This window comes from Neolamprologus brichardi, chromosome 7, assembly GCF_056152115.1.
Source record: "Neolamprologus brichardi isolate AB-2024 chromosome 7, ASM5615211v1, whole genome shotgun sequence".
NCBI classification, from domain to species: domain Eukaryota; kingdom Metazoa; phylum Chordata; class Actinopteri; order Cichliformes; family Cichlidae; genus Neolamprologus; species Neolamprologus brichardi.
In genome coordinates this window covers 47,550,813-47,578,275 of record NC_142110.1, presented here as the reverse complement: position 1 = coordinate 47,578,275, position 27,463 = coordinate 47,550,813, and the positions used below count along the sequence as shown (strand labels likewise).

Here is a 27,463-nt window from a genome sequence, read left to right as displayed (position 1 = left end):
AAAAGTTTAATGGCCCTTAATTCCCTTGACTTGCAGACCACATTTAGACAACATCCCTTCTGTTTTTTGGAGTCCTTGAATAAAATGCTTAATTTTATTTTTATTTTTTCCTCCATATAAACAATCTAGTCCCCTTTGTTTAGATTTTGCAGTTGCTGCAGAAAGTACAGATTTTTCCACAAGGAATGACTGAAAATTGTGCAAAACTTACCATCAACTGCATGCAGGTCACGATGCTCCTGAAAGCAGCTATAGTATTTATACTTCTTTCCACAGATGTCACAGGAGTAACGGAAGCTACCTGTAGATAAAAGGAACAAGCCAACAATGAATAACACTGACAGTACAAACAGTGTTTAATTTATTACCAAATTCAGGTAACGCTAGCTAGACAAAAAAATAAATAAATAAAAATGCTCGGGAAAACTAAATAATATCAACACATGTATGGACTGTGTAAAGTTCAGAGATCAAGAGAGAGAAATGGCTTAAACTGAACATTGGACCGAGCACGTACACGGCATATATTTTAGCCAACAGAAATGCACCGCACAGCGATTTAACACACATGTAATTCCAAAGTGCGTTGGTGCTTTCAACTGAAGGTCAGGGGTCCTATTTTTCTGTTTTCTTTTTTTTGTCTATTTGCACCACAAACAAGGTTAAATTAACAAAAATGTTTAAAGTACACAGGATAAGATAGGACTCCAGTGCATCCAAACAGGGAGGGAAGAATTCCAGGTATAAAGCTCTGAGAAAAGGGGTCATCCCATGCCCACAACAATTCACAAGTTTTCTCAGTTCATGTCATTGATAACCTTAGAAAAATGTTATTTCATTGAGGCTTTAAAAAAAAAAAAAAACCTTGACCTTTAAGTGGAATGACCAGAGGTTAATAATGATCTCAATATTTTTATGACAACATTAATATCAAAAGCTAAAAATAAACAAAAGCAAAATAACCCCACAAAGAAAATAGAAAGCTGCATTTTCAATCTAAATTAAAGTAACATATATATTGTTAGTTAACAGCAAGTTCGCACAATTAAAATAAGATCTCTTTTTAATCGAAATGTACGCGTCTGTGACTATGTACATACTATTATGTATTGTTCAAAAGTGTTTAAATGTGCAATATAATGTTACTTTAGTCTTACTTTATTTTTACTTATGTTGATGTAGGATTCACTGACATTTTTCCAAGTGTATAAAGGGCGTGAAAGGGCATCAGAGATGAAGATTGCTTCTTCTGCTCTTGTTAATTTTGTTGTGGGGTAAAGCATTGTTCAGCCAGGTGGCTGTTGACAAGTGAGAACTGAAGTGCCTCTACACACTGCAGTCAACTGCTGTCTGAAGGCAATCTGTTGCATAAAAAGCACAGCACAAAGACTTGTAAGACAAAAATCAATTCTCCAGTTCTTTCAGGTTTAGTCTCTCTCTGTAATAACATGTCTGACGTTGTCCCTGCAAAAGGCCCCTCATCACACACTCATGTGAAATGTTTTATTATTTAGCAGCAGAGTGACAACTTCTAAATTTTCTCCAGCCTGTTCTCAAGGGGCACTTAATCCAATCAGCTGCATTCTTAGCTGAATTCCTGAGGCTCTTCAAAGATGTAATAGACAGAAGGGCTGTTAATAAATTCTGAATTTCACTATATAATCAAGTTTAAAAAGAATAAAAAAAGGAGGGGGGGGAGGAGAACCACATTCAAATGTGAAAAAAAAAAAATAAAGCTGCAGTACTGGCAGGTGTCTCACAAACTACATAAAACACAAAGTTGAATTTCCGAAAAGGTGTGCAGCGTCTGCGACTCTTAATATAGCACTATGGCACATAGTGAGTGTTTGTGGGGGTAAAAATGAGAAAAGTAGACCGGTGTAGGACCACCTTCTTCCGATTTCAGACACATAGATGGCAGTGCAAGTAGAGAGAAAACAATGAACGATTTAACCTACATAAATTAGTGAATATACGTGGATGAATAATCGGCTGAACTGAAGGTAAACCGCAAGGCGTACCATTTACCTTTCGCATTTTGCTTGTTCTTTTCTTTAAGCTAAAGTAAGTAAGCTAAATAAAATCAGGCTGATTCATGTTTGATTTCACACCTACACCTTTAAAAAATTCCAAATGCTGAGGCTCAGCACGCACTATACCCTGAAGGAAACCCTGAAAGCATCACGGATCAATTTTCATTGATTAAATTCAATTAAAACTACTACTAATACTAATGATAATAAGAATATTATTGACAATAATAAAAACCACAGGCTCAAACCATTTTAAGTAAAACCTGAAAATGGCTTTTGACATTGTTTGACAGCTCAGGTATATAGTGTGCAAAATATGTTAAAAGTAAGCGTTATGTAAACAAGGCAAATGGCCATTTAAAAATGGACAAAGAAAAGCTAACAGGTAATTAAAAAGATTTTTCTTTATTTTACAGTAATAACAGTAATTATTAGCATGAGTAATTCCATTTATAATACTGCCTGGCTGCAGTGCTGTGTATATTACATCAATTCTCCCACTAATTAAAATAAATTTTCATAAATCAGTGAATTCCTGGTGTTTGTCAGTATAATCAAAGCTTCTGTTAAATCAGTGGTCCATGCACACTGGACTGAATCAATAACATTATGGACACATGTTGGACAGCACAGACACCCAATCGACAAAGTCTCAGTAAGGATAGTTAGAAAACAACCCCAAAATAAGACTAGACTTTATTATCAACAGCTTTAGAATAGTCTTTGCATCAATTCTACAATATTTGAGCCAATTAGCTGTTACAGCCTGCGCACTGGTTTTGACAAATAAGTACAAAATATTTCAGAAAAATTTGGAATTATTCACAAGTTATTCAAATGAAAAGGAATTCAAAAACTGACTCCATTCAGAGGACTAAAAATGTCAAACCAAATGTTTAGTTTTTTTAAATCTACCAAAACTTTGCAGTGCAAGGCCCATTTTACATATCAAGCAAAAACAAACAAACAAACAAACCAGCATTCTAAATATATTGTAAAAATAAAATTACAATTTTCACAGTGGTATAACATGGTTAGAAGTTTGTGTACTGCTTACTGTATTTTAGTCTTTTAGCTTTTGGACCAATTGAAATTGTAAATATATTCTAAAATGTTTGAAAAACATGAATCTTAATGCACCAATTAATGTGCAAAATGTTTAATTCTATGTTATATTTCACAGGACCTTTGGTGATTTAGCTAAGACCCTTCTTCATGGCTTAGTATACATACATAATAAACTACATCAGTCTGTTGATGCAGTGGTGATGCTTTAAAAAAAAAATAGAGTTTGTACTCTATTCGTTTTCCTCTATAAACAAGCTTGAAAGTCACTATATGGTATTATTCCCCAACACAATCTGAACTTCACTTAGGGAAACCTTCTAGTCATTTCTTTAAGTAGTCTCAAGGAATATAACTTCAGGCTTCGCGAAAGACATTGAAAGCTTTTCTTTGGACATTGGCTGCTTTTTGTTCCATTCTCTGTCAAGATGATCCCAAATTGCTTCAATAATGTTGTGTTCTGGGCACTGAGGAGGCCAATCTATGACTGATAAGAGTTCTTCTGTGTGTTTTTCCATCTAGGTATGCTTTTATTGCACTGGCATTATTGTGAGGTGATAAATGAAACCACTGCCAATCAGATGCTTTCCAGATCATATTGCATGGTGGATCAAAATCTGATGCTGTGTACAAAATCCCATCAATTGACAAGAGCCCAACACCACTGGCTGAAATGGACCTCCTTTATATAATTATCGGAGCATTTATAGCCTTTGTTTTTCATAAGACAGTACACCGTGACAGGAAGATAAGAGAGACTGTGAAGGGGAATGATAGGAAAGGGAATGGGCCAGACCTGAACCTGGACCCCTGCCACCGATTTTCAGTTCTTGTGTAATTTGGCAAACTTCAGCCTTTTCTTGCTATTTCCCATCCTTAAGACTGACCTCTTGATTTTGTGAACAAAGATTATAAGATTTTTAACATACATCATGGCCAAAAGAACCAAAAGTTTCTTGCAGAACGGCTTTATCTGGCAAAGGCAGAAGCAGGATAACGTCCATCATACTCTGCATGTGACTGAGCACAACAAACTGCAAGCAGTACGAGACAGAGCATTTAAGTGAACTGGAAATTTTTATAGAAAGCAATACAAAAATACCTTCACTAAAAAGTATCCATCTCTGCTAAACAATCCAAAGACAAAATTAATAATAAATGGAGACATAACAAAAGTTTTCAGCTTTCAGCCTGCAGAGGGACTAGACAAAGTTGTGCAATAGGCCCTTTACAGTCTGTCTGCTGGTTTTGAAATCACTTGGAAAGATTTCAGGAAACAACTTTGGGATCATTCACAAGTCTTTAAAAACATCATATCCATTTAGGAACTAATTCAGGGAATGACCCACGATAGTAATATTCGATCATGTAATAATAAAATTAACAGAATAATAAAGTAATATTTCAATCAAGGACACTAACTTTCTTGATTTACAGATGACATCTTAATCTTCTTGCCAAATCCAGAGAGATCAACTCCAAACTTGGTGTTTTTGGATACCTTTAGTTCCATCTCAGGCTACAAGCTGAATACTCCAAAGACTTATAAAACTAGCTGGAGCATAAGTTGCAGTCCACTCAAGAAACTGAATTTCATACCTCGTGACATATTCATGAGTTAATATTAACTGTAAAAGAACAATTGGTATGCCATAATGTTGAGCCTCTTGAGCAAAACCATTGGGAATGACAATAGGAGATGGAATTTAATCCCATTATTAAGTTTTAAATCCCAAGCTGAGGCAGGAACATGAACATCTTGACCAGGTTATTCTTCCTATCACAAACACTCAAACACCAATTGAAATTCAATAAACGGGACAAATTAGGATCACAGTCTATCTGGCAGGGGAGAAAAAGATTTTCAACCCTTATCCTGGCAAAGAACAAGGGATGGTTTATATTATCCTGCTTACGATACTATTACACTTTGATACAATTCAGGAATTTATTTTACGATGGAAGGAAAATGAAAGGCACGTTTCTGAGTATATTCTAATTCAATGATGACTGGATGATAAAAGATTCATCCAAAACCTAATGGACCTGGGTAATAAATGGACAAATTTATCTCTGAAAACAGCTAAATATTATCACCAAGTGTAGTTTGCTTGAAGGGATATAAAGATTGTGTTCAAACAATATTGATTTTGCCTATTAAGTTAGATGCACACTATTATCAGTGGGTTGTTAAGGCCTCCTCTTCATATTACACCTTTAAAAAAATGAATTAAAAAGAGATTTGGCTCCTATAAAGCTCCTTAAAAGCAAAATATAAAGAAATGAGAGGTGATTCGAGACTTTGCACAGTATATTAGATTATAAAATCTATTTTGAAAATACAGGTGCGAGTGAAAATTTGTTTGTTTTTTTTAACTGGAATTAATGGGTTGTGTCTATCTGAAAATTTGTCCCATGGTTCCAGACAGTAAAGACAAGCAAAAAAAAGATACAGGACGACTGATGCTCAAAACAAATCTGTGAAACCATAGTTCTAGCATTAAAAGGTACATAATCAGTACAGTATCACTAATAATCAGAGCTGCAACAGCCTTCCTCTATGTTAAAGACCATGAAAAATGAGAAGCACACACAAGTCTCAACAGTGAAGCACAGTGCTGGAAGCGTGAAGGCGTTGGGCACATGACATTTATAAATGGCAACATCAGTGCTTATAGACATATTAAAATACTGACTAACTGACTCCTGGCCAGAGGTTACATCAGCAGAATATTTTCTATCACTGACCGTGACATTCGCCTTAGAAGCAAAAGATCACCGGTTTGATCTCATGAGGAGACACAAATTCCTTTGAGATTGCGTCAGGAAAGGCAACCAGTGTAAATTGTTAAATGAAACATGCAGAGCTACCTGTTATAGCAATCCCTTGCTACAACAGGTATAGCCATAGGGGATAACTGAAAGTAAACTTGTTAATTGGCACTATATTAATAAAACTGAACTGAATTTTAATGATGACAAAGATGAAAATATCTGATGGCTGTACGTCCTTTTGATAAATTAGAACACTAATAGTGGATCCACCAAAAAATAAGTAAGCAATGTTAAGAACTGGTCTATTTTTTTCGTAACACTGAATACACAGAATCCCCCATCAACATGTTGGACTGCATCTGTAACCATTAGAGAATCACAGCTGCATCTGCTCCATGTTGCACAGTGTCCATGCTACTGCGTTTTCCTCTCAATGAGGTGAGTGCTCATAAGACTTTTTATGACTTCTGGTCATTTCCCCAAGAGAAAGGTTCCCCTAACTATCAAACTATTTGAGATAATAGTGGTTAATTCCAGTGTCCAGTGCAGCAGCAGAGTACAGTACAGAACACTTCTGGGGTGGGAAAAGTAGAACAGCACAAACCCTCAAGCAGCTGGATTCAAGGTCTCTGGTGGTAAAACTCTCAAAAACTCTATTCAACACTGGTATCCTTCATGCCAAGGAGAATAAAGTCTCATCAAAAATTAAAGGTTAATGAACACTCACTACTCCATTAGCTATACCTTTTCAACTGCTCATTAGCACAAAAATCTGTTCAGCTATTTAGATAGGTAAACATAGTCTGTTGAAGTTCAAACTATGCATCAGAATGGGGAAGAAAGGTAATTTAAATCATTTTGATGTGGTACAGTTATTGGTGCTAGAATGGCTGATTTGACTTTTCAGAAACTGCTGATCCACTAGGATTTTCCAACTCAACCATCAAGAGTTTACAAAGGGAAACTATCCAGAAAGCAGCAGTTCTCTCAGTGAATTTGCAGGTGAAAGGTTAGAGGTCAAATGTCATGTTCATATAGTATGTTCTATATGTTGACAATACACACCAAACTTGTAAGTATCATAGTTTCTAAGATAAGGCTTTTTGTCAATTTTCAATCAGTTGACATAGAAGAACTTGGGTGAAGAAAGACAAATTTTAAAATTGAATGTTAACATGAGCCCACTCCACAAATTTTTATCAGAATCAATTCATGTTTACAGACAGAATCACACACACACACCTCATATTTCCCATATCTCAAACTGGTTTCTTGAACATGAGTCCACTGTACTCAATGGCCTTCACAGTCACCAGATCTAAATCTAATAGAGGACCTCTGATGTGGTGGAACGTTAGTTTCTTATCTTGGATCTGTATCTCTAGAAATCTGCAGCAACTGTGTGATGCTATAATGACAATGTCGCTGAATCTGTGTCAAGAATTAAGGCACTTCTGTAAAAGGGTGTCCGAACCTGTACAAGCAATGTGTACCTAATGAAATGGCTGAGGAATGTATTAAGTATTGGGGGGAAGAAAATAACAGATGCAAATCTCGCTTGCTACTGTGGATTGCATATTTTTAATATAGTAAATCCCAGCTGTTTTTTTAAACAGTAAATACATTTCTGTTGAAATTAGAAGTAATGCAGTTATGACATGTTGCACAACGAGTACTCAGTTATATTCAAGAGTATTCACACTTTGAATTTATTGCAAGCAAAGTGTTGTGCAAGCAATGGCAACAAAACATAGTTGTGTAACCGTAACATGGTGAAGAATTTACTAGGAATTTATTGTTATTTGTTACATGACTGGGTATAGAAATAGCACCACTTAATATAAGCAGAAGACTGCCTTTCCTTATTTCTACTCTTTGAAATAGTGTTGTCAAACCAGCAAGTTAAGAAAGTCTCTGTATGTTAAATTGAAAATAATTTGGGAATTTCTCCAGTTATGGTACATACATAATGGTACATAATGTCAATAAAATAAAAAATAAAAAATAAAAATGCAATTTACTGCATGAGTTCATGGGTTTGCACTTCTCAAAACCACTCTAATCACTGTTGGTTGTATTTCCAGTATCCAGTATTACTGGATCTTGATAATACAGAAATACTGTTGCCTTCTCTTTTTTAGAAGTAGGCAGTGCACACCAACAGCAAAAAGGCCACCCTATCATTATTTTTCACATAGTGCTTGAATCAAAATGATCCCATTTAAAAATAGAGTATATTATTATTTTTTGATTAAGATGCCAAAGTTATAGTTATTATAGTCATGTACTTATATTCATGAGCAGAAAAAAAAAATTTTGGTTGAGTGTTATGCTTGATTAATTCCTGACTTCTCAGAGAATTCCAGTGTGCCAGCTTAAATTTAGGGAGTAAAAACATGAATTCAGTTTGAAATTCCTCACTGCTGCTCAAAATAGTACAAACATCAAGAACTCACTGAAAAAGGAAAGAGTCCGCATTTAAGCACTCTGTGATGCTGGATGGTCTTTAAGACAAACAGGGCGAGACAAAGTGTTCTCACAGTGCAGTCAAGTATTCTTTGGAGTTGATTACAGAGACTGATACTTACAAAATGTTCCAAGGAAGAGGCAGAAAATGAAAGCTGACTGAAGCAGATCTCAGGGCTCTCTAGATTTAAAGTACTACAAACAGAAGGACGGACACTGATGATCTTTAGCCAGAGATAAATGCTTCTAGACCAGAGTCTGAGAAGGTCTCAAGAATGAACACTGGTAGAGTACTGAACGAATAAGTGTTAAAGCAGTGTCAAACTCATTTTACATTGCAGGCCACATACAGCCCACTTTAATCTTAAGCGGGCCAGACCAGTGAAACTCTACTTTCTGTCAGTGTAAATAAGTTACATATTTAACTGTTTTTCTACACAACGAAGAAAAAGCTGCTGTGACAAAGAAAGAAATCTGTCAGCACAACTACTCTACCTGCATTGTCCAGACTTTCTAGTTTTTTGTTTGTTTGTGGGGGGGGGGGGGGGGGGGGGGTTAAACTGCAGTCATACAAAAAAAAAAAAAAAAAAAAAAAAGGATCAACCGCAACAGAAAAATCTATTGAAAATGAACGATAGAAACTTCTGGGGGGTTTCTGTGTAATAAGTAAGTGAACAAGGCAGAAAATGTAGATTTTTGATGGGAAACTGGTTTCCAAGTACACAGAGCAAGAGAACTGTACAGGAAGTGTGATTTCATCATGCAAGCAAGACAGTGAAGTTAATTCTAAACGTGTTTTTGTGCTGCTGGCTCGCTGAATTTTGGTCACAGTGCAGTTTTGGAATCTGTGAGACACCGTCTCCGTGGGGGATCCGTGCTTTGTGTTAACATCTTTTTGCAGAATCTGTTTACCTGCTCTTTAATCATTTACCGTTTTATCTGTTGGACATTGTTGAAATGGTTTTGGGGGCTTCCAGCTGAGATTTCAACGTTTCTGTGGACACCACACGTGTCTATATTTAAATAACAGATCTGACGGTACATCCTATTAAACCAGATGTTCTCGCTTGCCTCCAGTACCAGGGGCATTGGGGTTCAACAGGTTAATTGTTTATTTCTTAATTACTTTGTCTAGTATAAGTGGCCATAGGGGAGGTTTCTATCAGTAGAATAAGCTGTTAAACTTGTGAAAATACAGTTAAAAGTCCAAAAACTTTGCTTGTGCTTGTTTGTGGTAAGCAGTGAATCAAACAAGTTAATGATTATAAATGGCTTCAAGCACACATTCAGGTATCAATGTGTATCACTGAAATGAGGCCAGATGGTGCTCAGTTTACATTTTTGCTCATTTCGTCACCTTTTCTCCAACATGCTTGCATTTAAATCCAGCTCCCCCATCTCTCTGTGTACCTGGCCTGTACCAGTTTACTTGCTGTCTTCGGAACGTCTGCCTCTCATTCTTCTTTCACATAATGGTATGATCCCAATCTGTGTTTGCACATGATTGGCCGCATGGTGTGCCCATTAAAATAAAGTCTCACCCCTACCTGCATGGATTCTCAGCAGGGCTGAAGACTCAGCTCGCACATATCGACAGGCCATTAATTGACATATATAATGATCTTGTGGGCCAGATATAATTGTATCGTGGGCTGGATGTGGCTCGCAGGCCATACATTTGACACCCCTGTCTTAAAGGGAAGAATACCTTCTAAGAAGCCATTATGTGAAATCTGCAAATACTCAGAAACATCTGCCAGAGAGCACAAACACCGGACTCTAAATGACTGGAAAACAGAAGGTATTCTGGACCGGCGAGTCCAAATTTGACTCTCTACAGACTGTTAATGTCTGCACAGAGTCTGAGAACTTTATGATGCTAGATGCGTAGCACCCGCAGTGAGATTCCATTATAATATGTGGCTCCATCTGGATATTTCTGGCAAATTACTGCAAGTCAGCAGCCATAAATTACAAGGTCTACACAAAATCTTGATGCATCATGGAATCCCATCTGGACTGAAAGTTATTGGTCATCGGTTCATTTCATTAACAAAAAAACCTCCAGCATACGTCAAAACTGTGCAAAGACTATCTGACCAATTAAAGGGAATTTGAAGTTCTCGACAACCAGACTAAAATCGAACAGATTTTGGAATTTAGTAAATTCTAAGATAGATTTTACAAGCATTTCATCCAAAGCAAATATCTGGGAAAAGCTAAAAACTATTTGGAAGTCAATAAAATAAAAAAAAATTAAAAGAGAATGAACATAAGTACATAAAAACAATACCAAGATGCAATGCAAGAATTCAACAAGGCCAAATGAGGCATTAATATGCTTAACCAAAAAAACGTTATATTTTATATTATGTGAACAGGGACTGTTTAGTTGTTTTAATTTGTTTGTCTAATACATAAAAATATCATTTTTAGCTTAACACAATTTTTACACTGATTTCTAAAATATTTCCGTTTTCTTGTCTGTATGATTTTTCTTTAACAATTTGATCACTTATTGGTCCCCAATTTTCAAATACAGATAATATTTTAATTGTTTCCAAATCATCATCAATCCTTTTTTTTTTTTTTTATTTACAAATTTTTGGTAATTGGATTTTATTTTTATGATTCATAGCACAAGTCTACATTTTTGGGAAACAGAGTATTTAAAACCATCTTATTAAAACTAGACTTGTAAATGTTATTTTAGTGTCTCTTCAGTATCTGAGGCAACATTTCTTCCCCCCCCCACCAAACACTTTTTTTTAAGCACAGGGAGGCTTTTGGCTGAACACCATTTAATCAGAACTATGCAAAGTTTGTTCTAGCAATTTTCCGGAAATACTCTTAAACATCAACAACTCCTCCACAGTCCTACAGCCTGTGTTGTCTTTTGCTTATTAAAATACTCTTGTGCAAACATTTGTTCAATACAGGGCATTTTTGCAAAGTACACTTACAGGAAATCCAGACTTCTAAGCTGGCCTGGTTTTGTTTTCCACAAACTGCTGTGAATTTGTTGTTAAATAGACTTTAAGTCATAATAATGCCACACCTTCACTGTGCTGTCAAAACACTAACTTCTTTCAATCACTGATATGTGAATCTATTTTCCTATTCTAAGGGAACCACTCTGTATGTATCATTAAACATCATTTATTTTTACCATCGGCTCCTGACAATTTCTTTTGGGGCCACCAACACTGCTCATAGAAAGAAATCTATATTTAAAAATGCACTTTTAAATTGATATGCCAGTCATTATCAAGTATAAAAGTCTAAATCTGCGGCATCAACCAAAATGCTTTACAGCATGTTTCATCCTCTTAAGAATTTAATCTAATAGCAACTCCTTTGCCTAGCAGCCTCTCTGGCCTACTTATTAACAGTGTCACAGACCTTGTAGTTCCACTGTGTTCATACTCTTCATACAGCTTTAAAAAAAAAAAAAAAAAACTTATGATCTATGTGCATAAAGACTGTTCTCTTTTTTCCTCTCTGCCATATTTATACCTTACCTCTAAAGTGATGTGCACGTTCATGTAATGAATGCAGAGTGTGTGTAGGAAGATTTATAAATAACTCAAGTATTACTCTGAGGTACGAGTATTTTTAGCCCTAATCAAAGTTTTTCTGTGATGTTGGAACGCCTAGTAAACGCAGGTCCCGGTGGCTGTTATATACCGCCACTCGAAGAGTAAAACCATACTACCTTCAGGCTAGTCCTTAGTTTGACATTTTCATGTTTCTCTGCTAAATGGAAGTGGTGGTGTCAGAAAATGAGGGTCAAAAACATCTTAGGTAGCCCTATCGAGAGAAAAAAAGTGTAGCAAGCAGGTGGTGCAGAAGTATACTCACTGTTGGGTGTTTGGGGTAGACCATCGCCAACCATGGCCTCTGATTCTACAAACAGACAAACACATCAATTTTAAAAAAAAAAAAAAAAAAAAAAAAAATTGCAGCTCCATGAAAAAATGCTGCTAATGTGTGCTCTGTGCTTCCAACCTGGGCTCCAATTTATATATCTACAGCCTCAAAGACATGGAAATCTCAAGACTGACGCCAATATTTGGTGAAAAGCTGCATATATCAGAGTTTAAAAATAATCTTGTTTTATTGTCAGGACAAGCTGTGAATTACTTACACACCCTCTGCCCAACTATGCTCAGATTAGCCTGGTTGTTGTGTTGATTTGTGTGCCAACAGCGTAAAATACAGAATTTTTTGAAATCGACACCAAAACCAAAAAACTTAATATATTGGAGATTTTTTTTAGACACATTTTAGACCCTTACATTTGTTATTTGCAGTTAGTTGAGTCATTAAAAACACACAAATTGAGTTTAAAAAAAATAATTGTATTTTAGTATCTCGCAGCTCAGATGAGCTGACTGGAACATGAGAAACAAGAACAAACACGTTTTCCCAACAAGGAAGTTGAAGAGTACCTTCTGGTGGACAAACTATGCAACATCAACAGTCATATCATAGCTGTGGGACATTTCTTCCATCTTTTCTTTACTGACTTCATTTTCATTTATTGGGCAATATAATATATCACCATATTAGCCCCGCCAATATGCTGGTCAGGCTCTAAAAATAACTGACTTACACAATCAGATTTAAAACAATTCCCAGTCAAAGCAGGGCATGCACGCCTCTTTGAATACTTTTCAGACTATATTCTTAAAAGCAAAAGTGCAGCAATCAGTTATTTGTTTTTACATAAAGGACCAAATACATTTTTTAATAAATAGCAGCTTCTTACCTCTGTGTGCCCTGACATGTGTCTGAAAGCAGTTGTAATACTTGTACTTTTTCCCACATACCCCACATACATATGAACCTGCAGGAAAATTCAGAACAGAGTGTCAGAAAAAATAACGTGATTCCTATCAGGGTCACATATATAGGCTTGCAAGAAAAAAAGTTCAGAACCACATGGGATTTCCCAGGATTTCTGAATTGAAATACAGTCTGGCCTTCATCCAAGTAATATTTATAGAATAACTAATAACACATTAACAATTGTAGTTTTCACATCTGTATTAAAACACATTGAAAATGACTTACAGTCCAAGTAGGACAAAATGAATCCCCCTTTCCTGTACCAATAACCTCTGTAGAAGCTACTTACAATTGGGTTTTCTACAAATGGAGGGAGTGGAGTAGGAAGAGGTTTTAAAAAAAAAAACAAAAGAAAAGAAAAATGAGGAAGACACCTAGAGATATAGCTACGCGTTACTAAAATCTTTGTTCACATGTCACTGGACTTATGAATATTATTAGTGGAAGGACAACCTCAAAGGGAAACACTGTGTCACATCTCAACCTACCAAAAGGACTCAGAAAGTCCACAACACTTTTGAGACATGTGCTGTAAACAGATGAGCCAGAAGTTTCATTTGTGTGTTTCAAAGTTTGTGGCTGCTCCAAAACCTCTAGGTCTGGAAGCCCTGAAGTCATTAGGGGAACAATAAATTTAAGATTCAAGAAAGAGAAAAGTAGTTCATAATCCCCTGTTTGAAAAGGCTGAGCAACAAAACAAGACAATGACCAAAAGCACAGGTAAATCTAGGAGTGAATAGCCAAAATGGACAAAAATGACTTGGCTAGTCCAAAGTCCTGACCTTGATTTATGGGATGACCTGTAGAGGACAGTTCCATTAGGGCATTTCAGAAATACCGATGTAGTGAAACCATTTTGCAAGGCAGACAGTCCAAAAACCCTCTGAACTCTGCAACTCTGATAAGCACCAGCAACTAAAGGAGGCTATATGAGTTACTAAATTCATTCATTTCCAGCTTGTGAATGATCACCAATGTGTTTAATAAACACATATGAAAATACAACTGTGTGTGTTACGTGTTTAGTCAGATTGTCTTGTCTAATAACTGATTTAAATAAAGATCGGATCAAATTTTATAAGTAATCAATGTGGAAATCTTTTTCTTGTAATTCTACGTGACTCTGTAGTTACACAAACACAGTGACCAGTTCGGGACCCCTCTGCCCACCACTGGTAGACTAATCAGCAAGTACATAAGCCTCTAGTTCCACAGGTCTAGAGACTGGTAGGTGGTTGGGAAGTCCCAAAACACCTGGCAAGTGGTTGCTAGAGTTCTCTAGATAAAATTGGCCACAGAGTAGTACATGGTGCTGCACTGAAAACCTAGCAATTGGTCGCTAGCAGATTATTGGGGTTGCATGGGAGTGGCCATGGAAAACAATGACTTACTTGCATAAATGTGCCAACTACTCGTGGACTTGTTATGAAACTGTGAAAAGCACGATGCAAACCAGAAACAGAATGTCCACCTCTCAAGTACAAATTGTGCCTTATAACTGTAACAAACTGTAACAAATACATTTCAAAAAGTACAAATATACATTTTCCCTAGCAACCACAAGTTGCCAGGGAGTTCCTGACAGGATGGCCTGTGTGACTGAGGTCTAATGTATGGTAGTCTTCTCCACCACCTAATATTTTCTTTTGCCTCCTTTTTTCCTTCTTGAATATTACCCTAAAACTCCAAACAAATTTTAACATTCTCTGAATTTAGATTTATCCTACATGACATTTAGTGTGGTCTTTTACCTCCTTCTGCTGCCTATATAGGAATACAAATTTCAGCAAAGACTGATATTAGGGCTAGCGAAGAAGGGTGCATTTAAAGTGAAGGAGGATGCATTTAAACTGGCCATCTTTAATTTCTACCCATTTATTTGCTTTATCAAAATGCTCAATCATGCTCAGGTGCACCCTGAAAGTGTGATTATGTTTCAATTAAATGTTTGACAGTCACAACATCTGTACATGCCAACTAACCATGCATTTTATCCCTCAGCTAAAGGTGGAGATTTATTTTCAGTGCCATTTGTCTGTTAGCAAGAATACACAAAAACATCAGAATGAAGAGAGAAACAAAAACTTTAACTCAAAAGTGAATTTATAAATCTCTAGTTTGTTGTGTCACTGAATTCTAACGTCTTATTTTGAAATCCTTAATATTCTTCCAAAAAAGTTGCCAGTTGTTGTAAGACTAATAATCACAACCATCATCATGTGACTATTTCCAGTTTACAAAAGTTTACAAAAGAATGAAAGGCAAACCTAAACAAAACTCAGACTACCTCTTTTTGTTGTCTTGTAGAATTTCCCTTGTACATGTATAGCTGTTGTACTTCCCTTGTACAATAGGTATGCATTTAAAGTGGTGTTATCAGAGCAGTTATGGCACTATCTACCTTTACCACCTCAATATATGGAGGTCAAAGAAATTTGACTTACTTATATGAACATCTACAACACCAGTCAATGTTTTCTTAGGGGCGATTCGTGAATAACCTTGATTAACCAGTAAAGAGTTTATAAAATGTGAGACAGATGATGATTTTTTTTTTTTCAAATGTCATTTTTTGCTGTTTTCAACAGCCACGAAGTAACGTCAGGGTCATGAGACACCAGATATGACTGCTGTCACCAAATGCACAGACATGTCCATATGTACATTCACACACCTATGCACGAGTCTGTGCTCTTCGTTGGAGGAGGAGTACCAAGGGCAAACATACCCTCGGACTGAGCTCGACGGGATCCACCGCCACTTGCTCCCCCATTTCCTCCAATGACAACACAGATCTCAGCAGGATTGGGATCACTGACTTTCCCGTTGCTCGTCTCTGACGTCCCAGGCTCCTTCTTTACGGTGACAGGTGGTGAACTAGTAGTCTTCTTCGCTGGGGCATCTGTGGCTGCGCTCCCACCCTCTGCCTGCTCCTTTCCAGGATTGGGTGACTCTTGTGCACTCATGACTCCACCTCCTCTGAGCCTGTTTTCCTGTATGAGGAACAGAAACAGAGAGACAAAGAATTTACTGCCCCAAAGGAATATACACGCCTTATTGTGGTATGACCTTAAGCCCAATATATAGTATCAAAGCGTGGCACCAGCTCAGCCAGGTTCAGCTTAAATGTGTTGTTTTAAAGAAACCATGGCAACATACTCAATATAAAACAAAAGCTGACTGGATGTCAGATTTTATTTGATTAAGCGTAGAAGAAAAATCTGCCCAAAATAAATTACATTTGGCAAATACACAACTCGAAAAAAGACCCAAATTATGAAAACCACTCATCTTCTAAAAACAGTCAAGAGCTGCATTAACTCCAGGGTATAGGAGACATTACAGATATTTCAGTGGCAGTGAAATTTTAAGAATGGAAAACAGTCCATTTTAACACAAAGTGGCTTAACTGATCATAAGTGACCTTTGAAGGCATAAATTCTGCAGCCTTGTGGCACTGAAATGCTCTAATTTCAAAAATATCTAAATTGCACAACTTGCCACTTCAGCACATCACCATAAAAGGCCTTGTCAAGAGAATGTGCTCCAAATGCAACCAAGCAAAACAGAGTTATGCCAGGATGAGTGATATTATGGAAAGAGGGAAAATTGGTCTTCTAATAATAGCACACCGATGCAGCAACAACAAGCCTTTTCATAGATGAAATACACCTTTCTCTGGAAATGACACACTACTGACAAGCTTCAGCAAACAGTCCCATGAACTGGCAAGAAAACAGTTCAGGTTTGCAGTTCAGATAGTAAACCATCAACCATCATTTAATTAATAAATGAGTAAATAATCAGTCCCATTATCAAACTATAAGATTACCCTTGAGCTTACTTGTTCTATCGATATCCTACAATCCTTATATAAAACAAGCTGTATTTGTATAACAAACTTAAATATAGCTTTTTGATTTAACTATTTAAATACTTGTAAGGGGCCGAAAATACAGGTCAACAACAAAGATCATTTTATTATGTTATGGTTAAAGTTTTCATTTTTGTCAGCGGTGAGGTTCTGCAACTTTCAGGAATCGTAGTAAACCCATTTTACGCATTTCTTTCAGATTTGTCCAAGTCTTACTATTAAACTGGGAAGATTGCTTTCCCTCAGTTGGAAATAGTTCAGTTTCTTGTAAAGTGGGGCTGTATAAGGCTCTGATCTACAGTACAGTTAATATGTTACCTACAGCAGTAGGAACGCCCCACGACGACAGCACCCACTGACACAGAAAGTAAAGCCATGTAATGCCGTGGACAAAATCAGCAGCAAAACGCACATTAGCCAAGTGTAAGCCATATATAGAGCATTTGTAGGCTAAATACTGGTTAATTTACCACTTCATTAATTTATTCTGTATGTTAAAATTCAAAAGTCTACACCAAAAATACATTAATTCACAATAAGCAAGAGTTTAAAAAAATGATATATGCCTATCGGTACAGACTAGCAGCATTGAAAAGAACAATTTCTGTCTGTGCAAGTTGTTGTCTATACTGTACACAGACTGTATATAAAACAAGGACGTGATCTAACAAGCCAGGTCATTAGAGCTGGTGACTCACAGCAAATTATTAGAACCTCTATAGGAAGCCAAAGGGCTGACCTTATGGGATCTGGTGTTATCTTTGCTACTTAAGTACGTTGTGTCATCCCGTCAAAAAATGAAAGCTTTCAAAAAACAGCTGTGGACACACTATATGAAAGGAATTTATTTGACAACACTCCCAACTGCTAAAGGGACTGTGGCAATAAACAACAAAAACCAAGAGCCACATGAAAGTCAATGTGTAGAGGAAGTCACAATGGGACCTTCCAAAGTCTGGTGGTCCTCTTTGTTAGTGAACCGTGTGGTGTGATGTCAAGAGCTACAGAGCTTTCTAAGGCATTTATACAAAGCAAATTTGTGGGTGCATTCAAATCTGCCAAAGGATTTAATTTACTAATGCCTCTGTGAGAAACTTCAAACAACTCAAATTTTTCCAAGACTGGCCAGTAAAATGTATTCAGTCCATCAGCACATATATTAATGTCTATATTAATTCTACAAGCATAAGAAACTCAGAACATTCAGAAGAGCCAAGCTGTGTGTGAACTTCTAAAATGGCTGACCACTGTAGTTTCATTCAAAATATGAGATACAACAGCAGAAGCTGCTAAAAATATTGTTCTGACTCAAAGGTTTCAGAAGGTGTTGCATATAGGACTGCATAGCTAAAGAGCAGTCAGGAGACATCATGTGAACCACAAAAAGCACCTAGAAGAGGCATGTGATTCCCAGAACTGATCCCCAGAGCATTGAAAGAAGGTGGCCGAATCAGACGAATTACATTTTCACCATTTTGACATTTAGGTGTTTGAGTGACATTAATCTGAGGAACTACAGGAAGAAGGTAAACCAGAAGAGGTAGTGTCATGTCAATGTTACTTTGACACATACCGTCTAAATTCAGAACAGCCTAATTGCTCAGGCCTTGCTTATCATGACCATGATCGTTCTCACACAGCATAACACGTCCAGGAACTATTCTAGGATGACAAAGAGTGGTGGTTTTTGACTTTGACCCAAAGTTCCCAGATCTCAAAGGGACTGATTCTCAAAGTGAAATGTGAGGTATGCTAATCTATGGAAAACCCAACTAACAAATAGAGGAAATAAGATCTGCTGTTCTACAGAACACCTTCAGAGGTCTGGGTAAAATCCATGCATCGAAAGCACAGAAATCAGAGCAGCTTTGGTGGGAAACCTACGGATTATTAGGAAGGATGATTTGTTTAGAAGTAATGTACAGACAGACGAATCAAACACAGTTTTACAATAACACGAAACATGTTTGGGACAGACAAAAAACAGCTGGTTCTTCAGGAGACGAACCGTATAGCGACTGTACAGCATAATAGTGAAAATATTATGGTTTTGAAATGCTTTCCTGTTTTGGGACAGGGCAACATGCAGTCATTAATTCAAGTATGGACTACACCTTAAAAGAAAAGTGAGGCCATCTGTGCAAGGGTTAAAGATGAAACAGAAGTGAACCTAAAAAGAGGATAATGATCCATAGCATACTAGAAAAGCACAGAGGAAGAGGTCAGAAAGAAAAAAAGGACATGCTATGGCATGACCAAAGCAATCGCCCTTTACATTGCATGGAAATTTGAAATGGGCAGTAACTAAAATATTTTTAGCAAGTGGATGTCAGGGACCAGTGGGAAGTCAGGACAATTACTTACATTGAGGGCACAATAGTAGCTTCTTAAGCCACAGAAGCATGACACTAACGTCTATATTTTTGTTAACTATAAGTTTATTTCCCTGACATGCTGTTTTGTCGGTGGGCAGATTGCAGGGACGCTAATGACAGGGCACTGGGTATTTAGCTGTCTTGTATCTTCCCTGCTGTACTGTTGGCATCACATTTGATACATGAGCTTTTGAACTTCCTACATCATCAGTACAGTGTCTTTCCCCCAGAAAAATCAAAATAAATTGCACAACGCATCTTTATGCAATAAATTGGAAAAACAAAATGCAAATATGACACTCATATATGCATATTAATATTTAATTAATGTAACAAATATATGCCAGAAGGTTCAACAAACACTCCATTTTCGAAGAAATATAATATTCTGGCAATTATTTAATGAATTTGTCTTTAAAGGGAAATAAGTTCCTTATTATAAGTAATAAGAGAAAAATGTTTAGCCTTTCTTTGAAAAACTTCATTGGCTGAATAAAGTTAAAATCTACACAAATGGTGGTGACAGAATTTATTTTCTGTATTCTTCGAAGTCACAACATATGTATTTAACATCAACTGCCTTTCACCATGTGCTTGGCCACAGTGGAGAGGAAAAATACCCTTTTAACATGAAGGTCCCACATTTTACACTATCAGGACAAAAACCAAGCCTTCAAATCCACAAAGTCCAGAAAACAGTACAGTAGAGTTACAGTAGCATCTGAAATGGAAGACGTGGAGAATCACAAGGACTCCTGCTGAAGCTGAAGACCAGTCAAAGTGATAGCTAGAAAAGGTCATTTTTACACAGCTTCAAACATCATCTGCAGAGATGGGATAACCTTCAGGAAGGACGACCATGTCAGCAGCACATCAATCACAGCTATACGGTGAGGTAAAGCCACCCAGAAATAAAATGGTCTATGACAGCCCAGTTTGCCAAATGGCATTTAAAAGAAGCACGAGAGGAAGCTACAATTACTGCCTGGTGGTTGTATCCCTCTGACAACAAGTCAAAGTGTGTTTTCCAACCATGTCCAGACTTGACAACTGACCTTTTAGATATAAAGATTTATCTCATTATTTTATCGCATTAGGCATTAATGTGAAATTTTGTCGGCACTAATGTATGAATTCTTCACTTCTGTTCTAAGATCAGTGATATTGATCTTTTTTGGCCATTAAATTGTAAACCAGTCATTCCTTGAGTCCAAGTAGGCATTTGGACCAGATGAAATGAAATTCCTTTTAGGCATTATTTCTATTGTCTATTCACGAGAATGGAATGGATGTGACACAAAAGTAACCTTGACCTCGGGCTACCAAAATTTCATCAAGTCATCCTTTAGTTCAAGTGACTGTTTCTGCCCAGTTTGAAGAAACTGTTCCTCAAGATTGTGTGTCCACAAGAATGAGACGGACAGAAAACCTAAAAACTAAATGATTCTGGTGAGCACAAAAATAAATGTTGGGAAAGAAATTCAAACTCTTGGATGAGTTCAGAATAGGTCTCTTTCAAGTAACCCTATCAAAGGCCAGATTCACACATTCTCTCCTCCGACTGTGTGAAAATGGAGAGACGCAGTGAAGAAAACTAAATGCTGCCAGACAGGCTACTGACATAACGCTATGATTTCTTCTCAAAAATATTTCAGTTTAGCTTCTTTTTATAAATCATTTAACTTATTAAAATTCATTTTACAACACAATCAAATACGCAACAGATGAAGAGGTTTGAAAACTACTAAATTCATTATATGAATGGAATTGTTGATTCGTCTATCCAAAGAGACAGAAAAAAACTCCCAAAATAGTCAAAATTAAGCACAAGTTAATGTACAAGTTCACATACTATCCAAACATTGGTTATGTATTTACAGCTGCAGGCCTTTCTAACAGTGGGTGGCTGCATAACATCATAGAGCTAATAGTTAACTGGCATTTAATAAAATCTTAATTGTTATTAGTTCAACCAGATACTATTTCTGTTGCTTACTAGAGAGGGGAGCCATGTTTATCATCTAGTAAACTAACTGGATACATCCCTAACTAATTACTTTGTAGATTGAGTTAGGCGGCTTTTAGGAGCCCCATAACCCCTAAGCTTGATACCTACATGAGTGTATCTAAAAACTAATGCCATTACAACCAGCTAAGAGGGCTGCATTTGTAGCTTTATTGTCAGGGACTTGTAGAAAACACACTTTCAAGGGAAGTCTGTTGGCACAGTTTGTTCAAAGTAAATTAACGGCTAACAACAACAAAAATCAAGTCTTGCTGATTGACATCATTTTTAATTTTATAACAAAAGTGTCATTTTTTTTCTTTATTGAGTTGAATACTGACTGATAATGACTGCCTCTTGACTGAGATTGGTTTACCCTGCTATGGTGGAAATTAAGATGTGGTCAGCTAAAATAAAGATTGTGAAATTAAATAACCGACTTTTGTCATCTGCAATCAAATGAATCGATGGCAAGTAGACATCTATTATTAGATCAATCCCTCAGTCATGCATGTAATATTTCTGTGCAGCATTTTTAATGCAAACCCTGAATATATAAAATGCCTGTTGTGGCATGTTTTCTTCTAATTAAAAGTCAATATGCAAAATTAGCCATCTGGCCTTATGTTTCTGAGTTTCATCATCTGAGGCTTCTGATATACTGTAACCTACATGGGCAGGACAAAATCTAAACCAGATGCACATTTCGTTGATGCTTCACACAGACAAAGCACCAACTAAACCAACTGAACTGAAAGGCAAATAGATCAGTTGCAGAAATGATCAAAAAGCCATCTGGATGTCAAAAAATAAAAAATAAAACTAAAGCACTGGTCCAACAGACAGGTTAAGTAAAAATAGATGCACTGTTTTGTGATTTATGTTAATTTATTAAACTAGCTTTAGCATTGTGATTTGCCTCAGATTTCTTTTTAAAATGTCAATGAATAGAGATTAACCATACTACATTCATCTAGGGCTACAAAAAGCAAGGTTAGGCACAGAAGGAAAACATCTCTAGGACATACCTCTGTTCAGAATTCACTACTTAGATGAGGTACTTAAAATAATTGGCCTATATTTGGGCAGTACAGTATCTGCCTCTGCACAGCAATGTAGCAAATCAATCACTGTGCTTGGTTAAAGCAAACAAATCTTGTGCTTCAAAACTGGGGAGATTTTCTTTGAAATATACCTTACCTTTTTTTGGCAAAAATCATTCTGCTCTGCATGTTAAACAGACTGGAAGAGAGATTCCAAATATAAAATACAAATTTGTTTAAGGCCTATGAAAATGTTTCCACTCTGGAGGGATTAAAAATAGGAATCAGCTAAAATGGGGAATGGAGGGTGGGGAGGAGGGGAGGGGGGGTCACTTCAATCACTGCTTTGACTGCCATGTTTGTATTATCCAGAGTAGACTCAGTGACCAAGAGCAAGGGTTGACCAAAAATCTGTTTCACACTAAAGGCTTTGCTTCCCTCGATTCTTTAATCAAAAGCAGAGTTTTCTGTCCTCTGTAATAAATGTCTTCCAAGATGGTGTATGACCAATGTTTTGAAAAAGCAATAATGCAGAGAAATGGATAACTCCCCCCCCCCCCCCCTCTCTCTTACACATACACACACAGGATGCTCTGGAAAAAGAAACTGTGTCGTCTAGTAAAATTCCATCAGCATACACTAAAGAAAGAAAAAAACCATAAAAACCTTTTCAATCTATATGTTAATGCCACGAATTAAAATTTAATAACATGAGATATTGAAAAGCAGACTTGAATTATACAAAAATAAATCCTGAAAGATCAGGCCCCTAAAATTAGAAATTCAGGGCTGCATCCGGACTGCTGCTAAACCCTTGTAGGCTGGCAGATTAAATTTTTGATGAAAATCAAAATTACACTGCACACTGACGCAGGCGCAGCAAACCTGGCACTATTGTGATTTATGGATTCATTAAACCCACCAGAGTTTCACCCCTCCCCTTTTCACTCAAAGAAATGAGATTTGCTGTGCTGAAAATTTGTATTTTGAGAAAAGCTACTCAGGCTCGGCTCTACCTTCAGAAATGGTCAAGGAAGGAAGAAAAAAAGAGAGCGAGAGAGAGAGAGAGAGAGAGAGAGAGAGAGCTTCTGTGTATATAACCACTGCACGTAAACAGGCCTAATTTTCATTGCTGCAGCAATTGAACATCCCTATGCATTATTCATGAAACCAATAAGGTTCATTTTTACAAAGGAAGAGGCAGGAAAAATATGTGCAGAATGCACAGAATTTTTTAATGCAGCACTCCAACCCCTGAAAAGCCATTCCCTGGAGACTAATTTAACTGAAGCCATTTTCAGACATTTTCAACATGCCACTAAGAAAACAGGAGAACATAAGGTGTTCTTAAAAATAGACGTGTGGCTTTGTTTGGTTTTTTAAATGCATCTGCAAGGAAAGAAATGGACATCAAAGAGAGACTCGGAGTAGTACTGCTTGCCCTTTGAATGGATAGTGAAACCTCTGTACCAAGTTAATGACAATCAGAGCAGCAAGTATACTTCAAACCCTGTAACCCACAGGCTGCGATATGATCCCTCACCATCTTGTGTTCATCAGACCCTGAAGAGACAAGTTTCACCCCTCCATCCAAACTATTCGGCCTCAATGAAACGAAGCTTTTGTTCATCAAAAGTACTGACAGACCTGCATTCCTCCTACCTTAAAATGAGAACACTCCTAGAATACAATCCTCAAATCATTTTTCCCCTTTTTTGCAACAGTGCATCATTATTCTTGAGTATTTTATAGCTTATTACTTGGTCCTTTAGGTATTCTGCAAATAAAACATTGGCATCATTGAAGAAAGACAGCGATCCAACCCTATTAAACTCATGACACTGGTTGCCCCTCTTCAATTCTGTGCCTTAACTGGAACTCCTGCATTTTGATTAGACTTTTGCAGCAAAAGGTCAGAATTTACACCCAGATTTTGCATACCACCCATACAATTTCCACCAGCTCGCTGAATCGAATGAATGCAGATTTGAAGGTCAGCATTAAAATTACCCACAGCAAAATGGCCTCTGCAGTTTCCCTTACATTAAAAGGAAAAAAAAAAGCAAGCCACGCAGGATGGGAAACTGTTTGGCGTCTGCAGGATTAATATAAACAGTAGAGGCATTGGTTGTGATTGTTTTTCCTGCCCTCAAATTATGCTGACATGCTCTTTTCTTCTTCCAGTGCTGTTCAGTTCACTATGGATAGCTATTTTTCCCCTCACTCACACATTTCTAGTCTTTAGAAATACTAGTACAAATTGTACCTCATTATTAAAATCACACTTGCAAGGAACTAAAAAACACAAATAAAAATAAACCAAAGGAAAGAGCAGAAGTAGAGTTGGTGGCTACTTATGTGCAAAATTTCTTAAATGGCAACTTGAATGCAAGAAAAGACAGCACATCAGAAAAAAAGTCTTTAAAAAGGACCATTTTGCAGAAATTAAACACTAAACGCGTTGCCCGTTTCATCTTAATGTGACTCAATCACACACTAATCCCTTCTGTTGATTTCAAAAGCATGTAATTGCTCGCCTCCGTTTGGGTAAACTAACACACAATTCAATAAACAACACTCACATCTAGTCTCGTTACAATTTCTAATTTCTCAAAATGACTGCCTACAGGTGGCGCCAACAGCACCCGGTTTCCAACCCCCCTCCTCCTCCCATCTTCCAAAAAAATAGGAATTAAAAAAAGTCGAAATGCATTTTGACATGACAACACTTTGGCGTTTTATCTTTATTATCTAACGGCGAACAGCGAGCCGTCAAATGCGACACAAAAGTAACGCCGGCGTTAAGCGAGTGCCAGGGAAGCAACTCTGAAGCTCTGCTCAAATTTGCAGGAAAAAATTCACAAAACATGGCTGCAGGAGGTTTTTGTGTTTCAGATTGTTCCTCCCCTCATCGTCCTTCATGTTGCCACTATCGCCCGGTTCCCCCCCTTCGCTCTACCCGAATAAACAGTGTTTTAAACATGGGTGGCGTACACATATATGCGAGCGAACTGGGTGTACACACGGCTAAGCAGCAGTTCAACAGAAACTTCATTGCTAAAATTTAGTCCTCCCCCCCAAAAAAGGGGGAAAAAAAGGAAAAAAAACATCAACAGATTAGGTCTATTTCTGATGGCTTCACAGCTTGCACCCGGTTTAATGCCAGGCAGCTATCGTTTGCTAATGTGGAGGGAGCCGAAACTTAACACTCGCTACTGAAATTTCAAAAAAATACAAAAAAAATTACATTTCTGAATTAACTGAGGATTAAAAAAAAATAGAAAACAGCGGTTTGACATACCTCCAAAAACGATGTAGCTCATGCGAAACAGGCTGGCGCTCCAGAAATCTTCCCTCCCCGACCAGAGGTGACTGCACAACTGCTTCCTCAAAAAAAAAAAATTGTGAATTAGTTATGAGAAATTCAAAATGATAAAAAAAAAATCACCTCCGCGTTTTTCTCCCCCCTCCGCGATTCGCTGCGTTACATTTTAGTAAAGTGTAATGGCGTAATGAGTCGTGAATTTGCCGAGCTTTGGTCGGTCCGTGCAAGCTCTCGGTTTCTGCCTTGCACAGGGGGGTTTGTGTTGCGGTTCCTCCTGTGGAAATTTTCGTCCGCCATATACAAGGGCAGATTCCGAAATTGCAGTGCCGGCCTGTATATTAGCCCACATGAAAAAAAGTGAAAAAAAAAGAAAAGAAAAAAAAAGTCTGGGAAGAAGACAGAAAAAAAATGTTGGTCGACTGTTAAGTTACACGGGGAAAAGCGACTGGAAATTACGCAGAGGAAAATATTCTCATTTCAGAATAAGTTTTATAACAGCAGACGCCTTGTGATGTTGAACTGTGTAATAATTGCTTTATTTGCGGAATTATCTTACAATTATTTATGTGTATCGCTGTCTATAACCTAACTTAACTTAACTATAACTCACATAAATGATCCAATTTCCAGATGCTTGAATTAATATTCATCGATAGAAAAGTTGGAGCTATTCATTGCACGTCTTTCCGCCTCCCTTTTCTTAAAGCTATAAAGATGCTGATTGTTTAACGCACGCAGTTAAGCAAAAAAATAATAAAAAATCAAAGTCAGTATTGACAAACAATGACAGCAAGGGTCAGTAATTTTCACCAAATCCTCCACGTTTGCTGCAGTGTCTCAGCAAGGTTTGTTTAGAGTATTTGTAAAGAGAAAGCTTTTGGTTGGCCAACATTTTTTTGTTCTCAAAACCTTGCTCTGAGAATTATTCTTTTTTTTTTCCTTTTTAAATTGTTTAGTTTTGTTTCTAGAAACAAAGTATTTGGCCCAAGTACCGGTCTATGCTGTCAACTCATGGTAGTTTAATACATTTGTCATGTAGATATGTGCTGTAAACGTGGGGTTGAGTTTTAGACCTAGATAAGAATTCAAAATACACAGTACCAGCCTCGGTTTTATACTACTACTACTACTACTACTACTAATAATAATAATAATAATAATAATAATAATAATAATAATAATAATAATAATAATAACACGTTCAAACCATTTTAAGGAATAACTGAATGTTTCTTTTTGGCCAAGTTTGACAGAAGATAAATACTATACAAAATATGGTATCTATTATTAAACATTATTAATGAATCTGCCTATGTGGGGTTGTTTGTTTTCTACGGTGATATAATTGATCAAGAAGGTGACTTATTATTTAAGTGTAAACCCAAAAGTCAGATTCTAAAAGAGATAATTAAACAAATAATGAAAAAAGTTGTTGGTTTTTTAAAAAAAAAAAAAACAAAAAAAAAAAACCCTGCTGATATTACAAATCCAATTGCAAAGAAGGAGATGAAAAACATCTCCCAGACAACAGTGAGGGATCAACCAGAAATATAAAGTTACTGCATTTATGTTATAAAAATCTGAAAATCTGTGTAAAAGGGGTGCAGAACTTTGCAGGAGGTTTGCAGGTGTCTGAACACCTGCCCAGGCA

The 27,463-nt window shown here is 36.9% G+C and overlaps 1 protein-coding gene across 4 annotated transcripts in view; it reads right to left on the bottom strand.

Moving 5' to 3' along the window:
* znf618 (zinc finger protein 618) overlaps nt 1-26,159 on the bottom strand; it is a 43,605-nt gene extending 17,446 nt beyond the window's left edge. For 2 of the 4 annotated variants that reach the window (XM_087843751.1, XM_087843753.1), the window contains exons 1-5: nt 25,789-26,159; nt 15,865-16,183; nt 13,111-13,188; nt 12,201-12,245; nt 212-301 (exon numbers count right to left, since the gene is read on the bottom strand). In XM_087843751.1, coding sequence (XP_087699877.1) covers nt 212-301; nt 12,201-12,245; nt 13,111-13,188; nt 15,865-16,156 — 505 coding nt within the window. In that variant the 5' untranslated portion in view covers nt 16,157-16,183; nt 25,789-26,159. The remainder of the gene's footprint in view (nt 1-211; nt 302-12,200; nt 12,246-13,110; nt 13,189-15,864; nt 16,184-25,788) is intronic. The other 2 variants (XM_087843749.1, XM_087843750.1) reach the window with 2 other exon arrangements.
* Between the last annotated feature and the right edge of the window lie 1,304 nt (nt 26,160-27,463).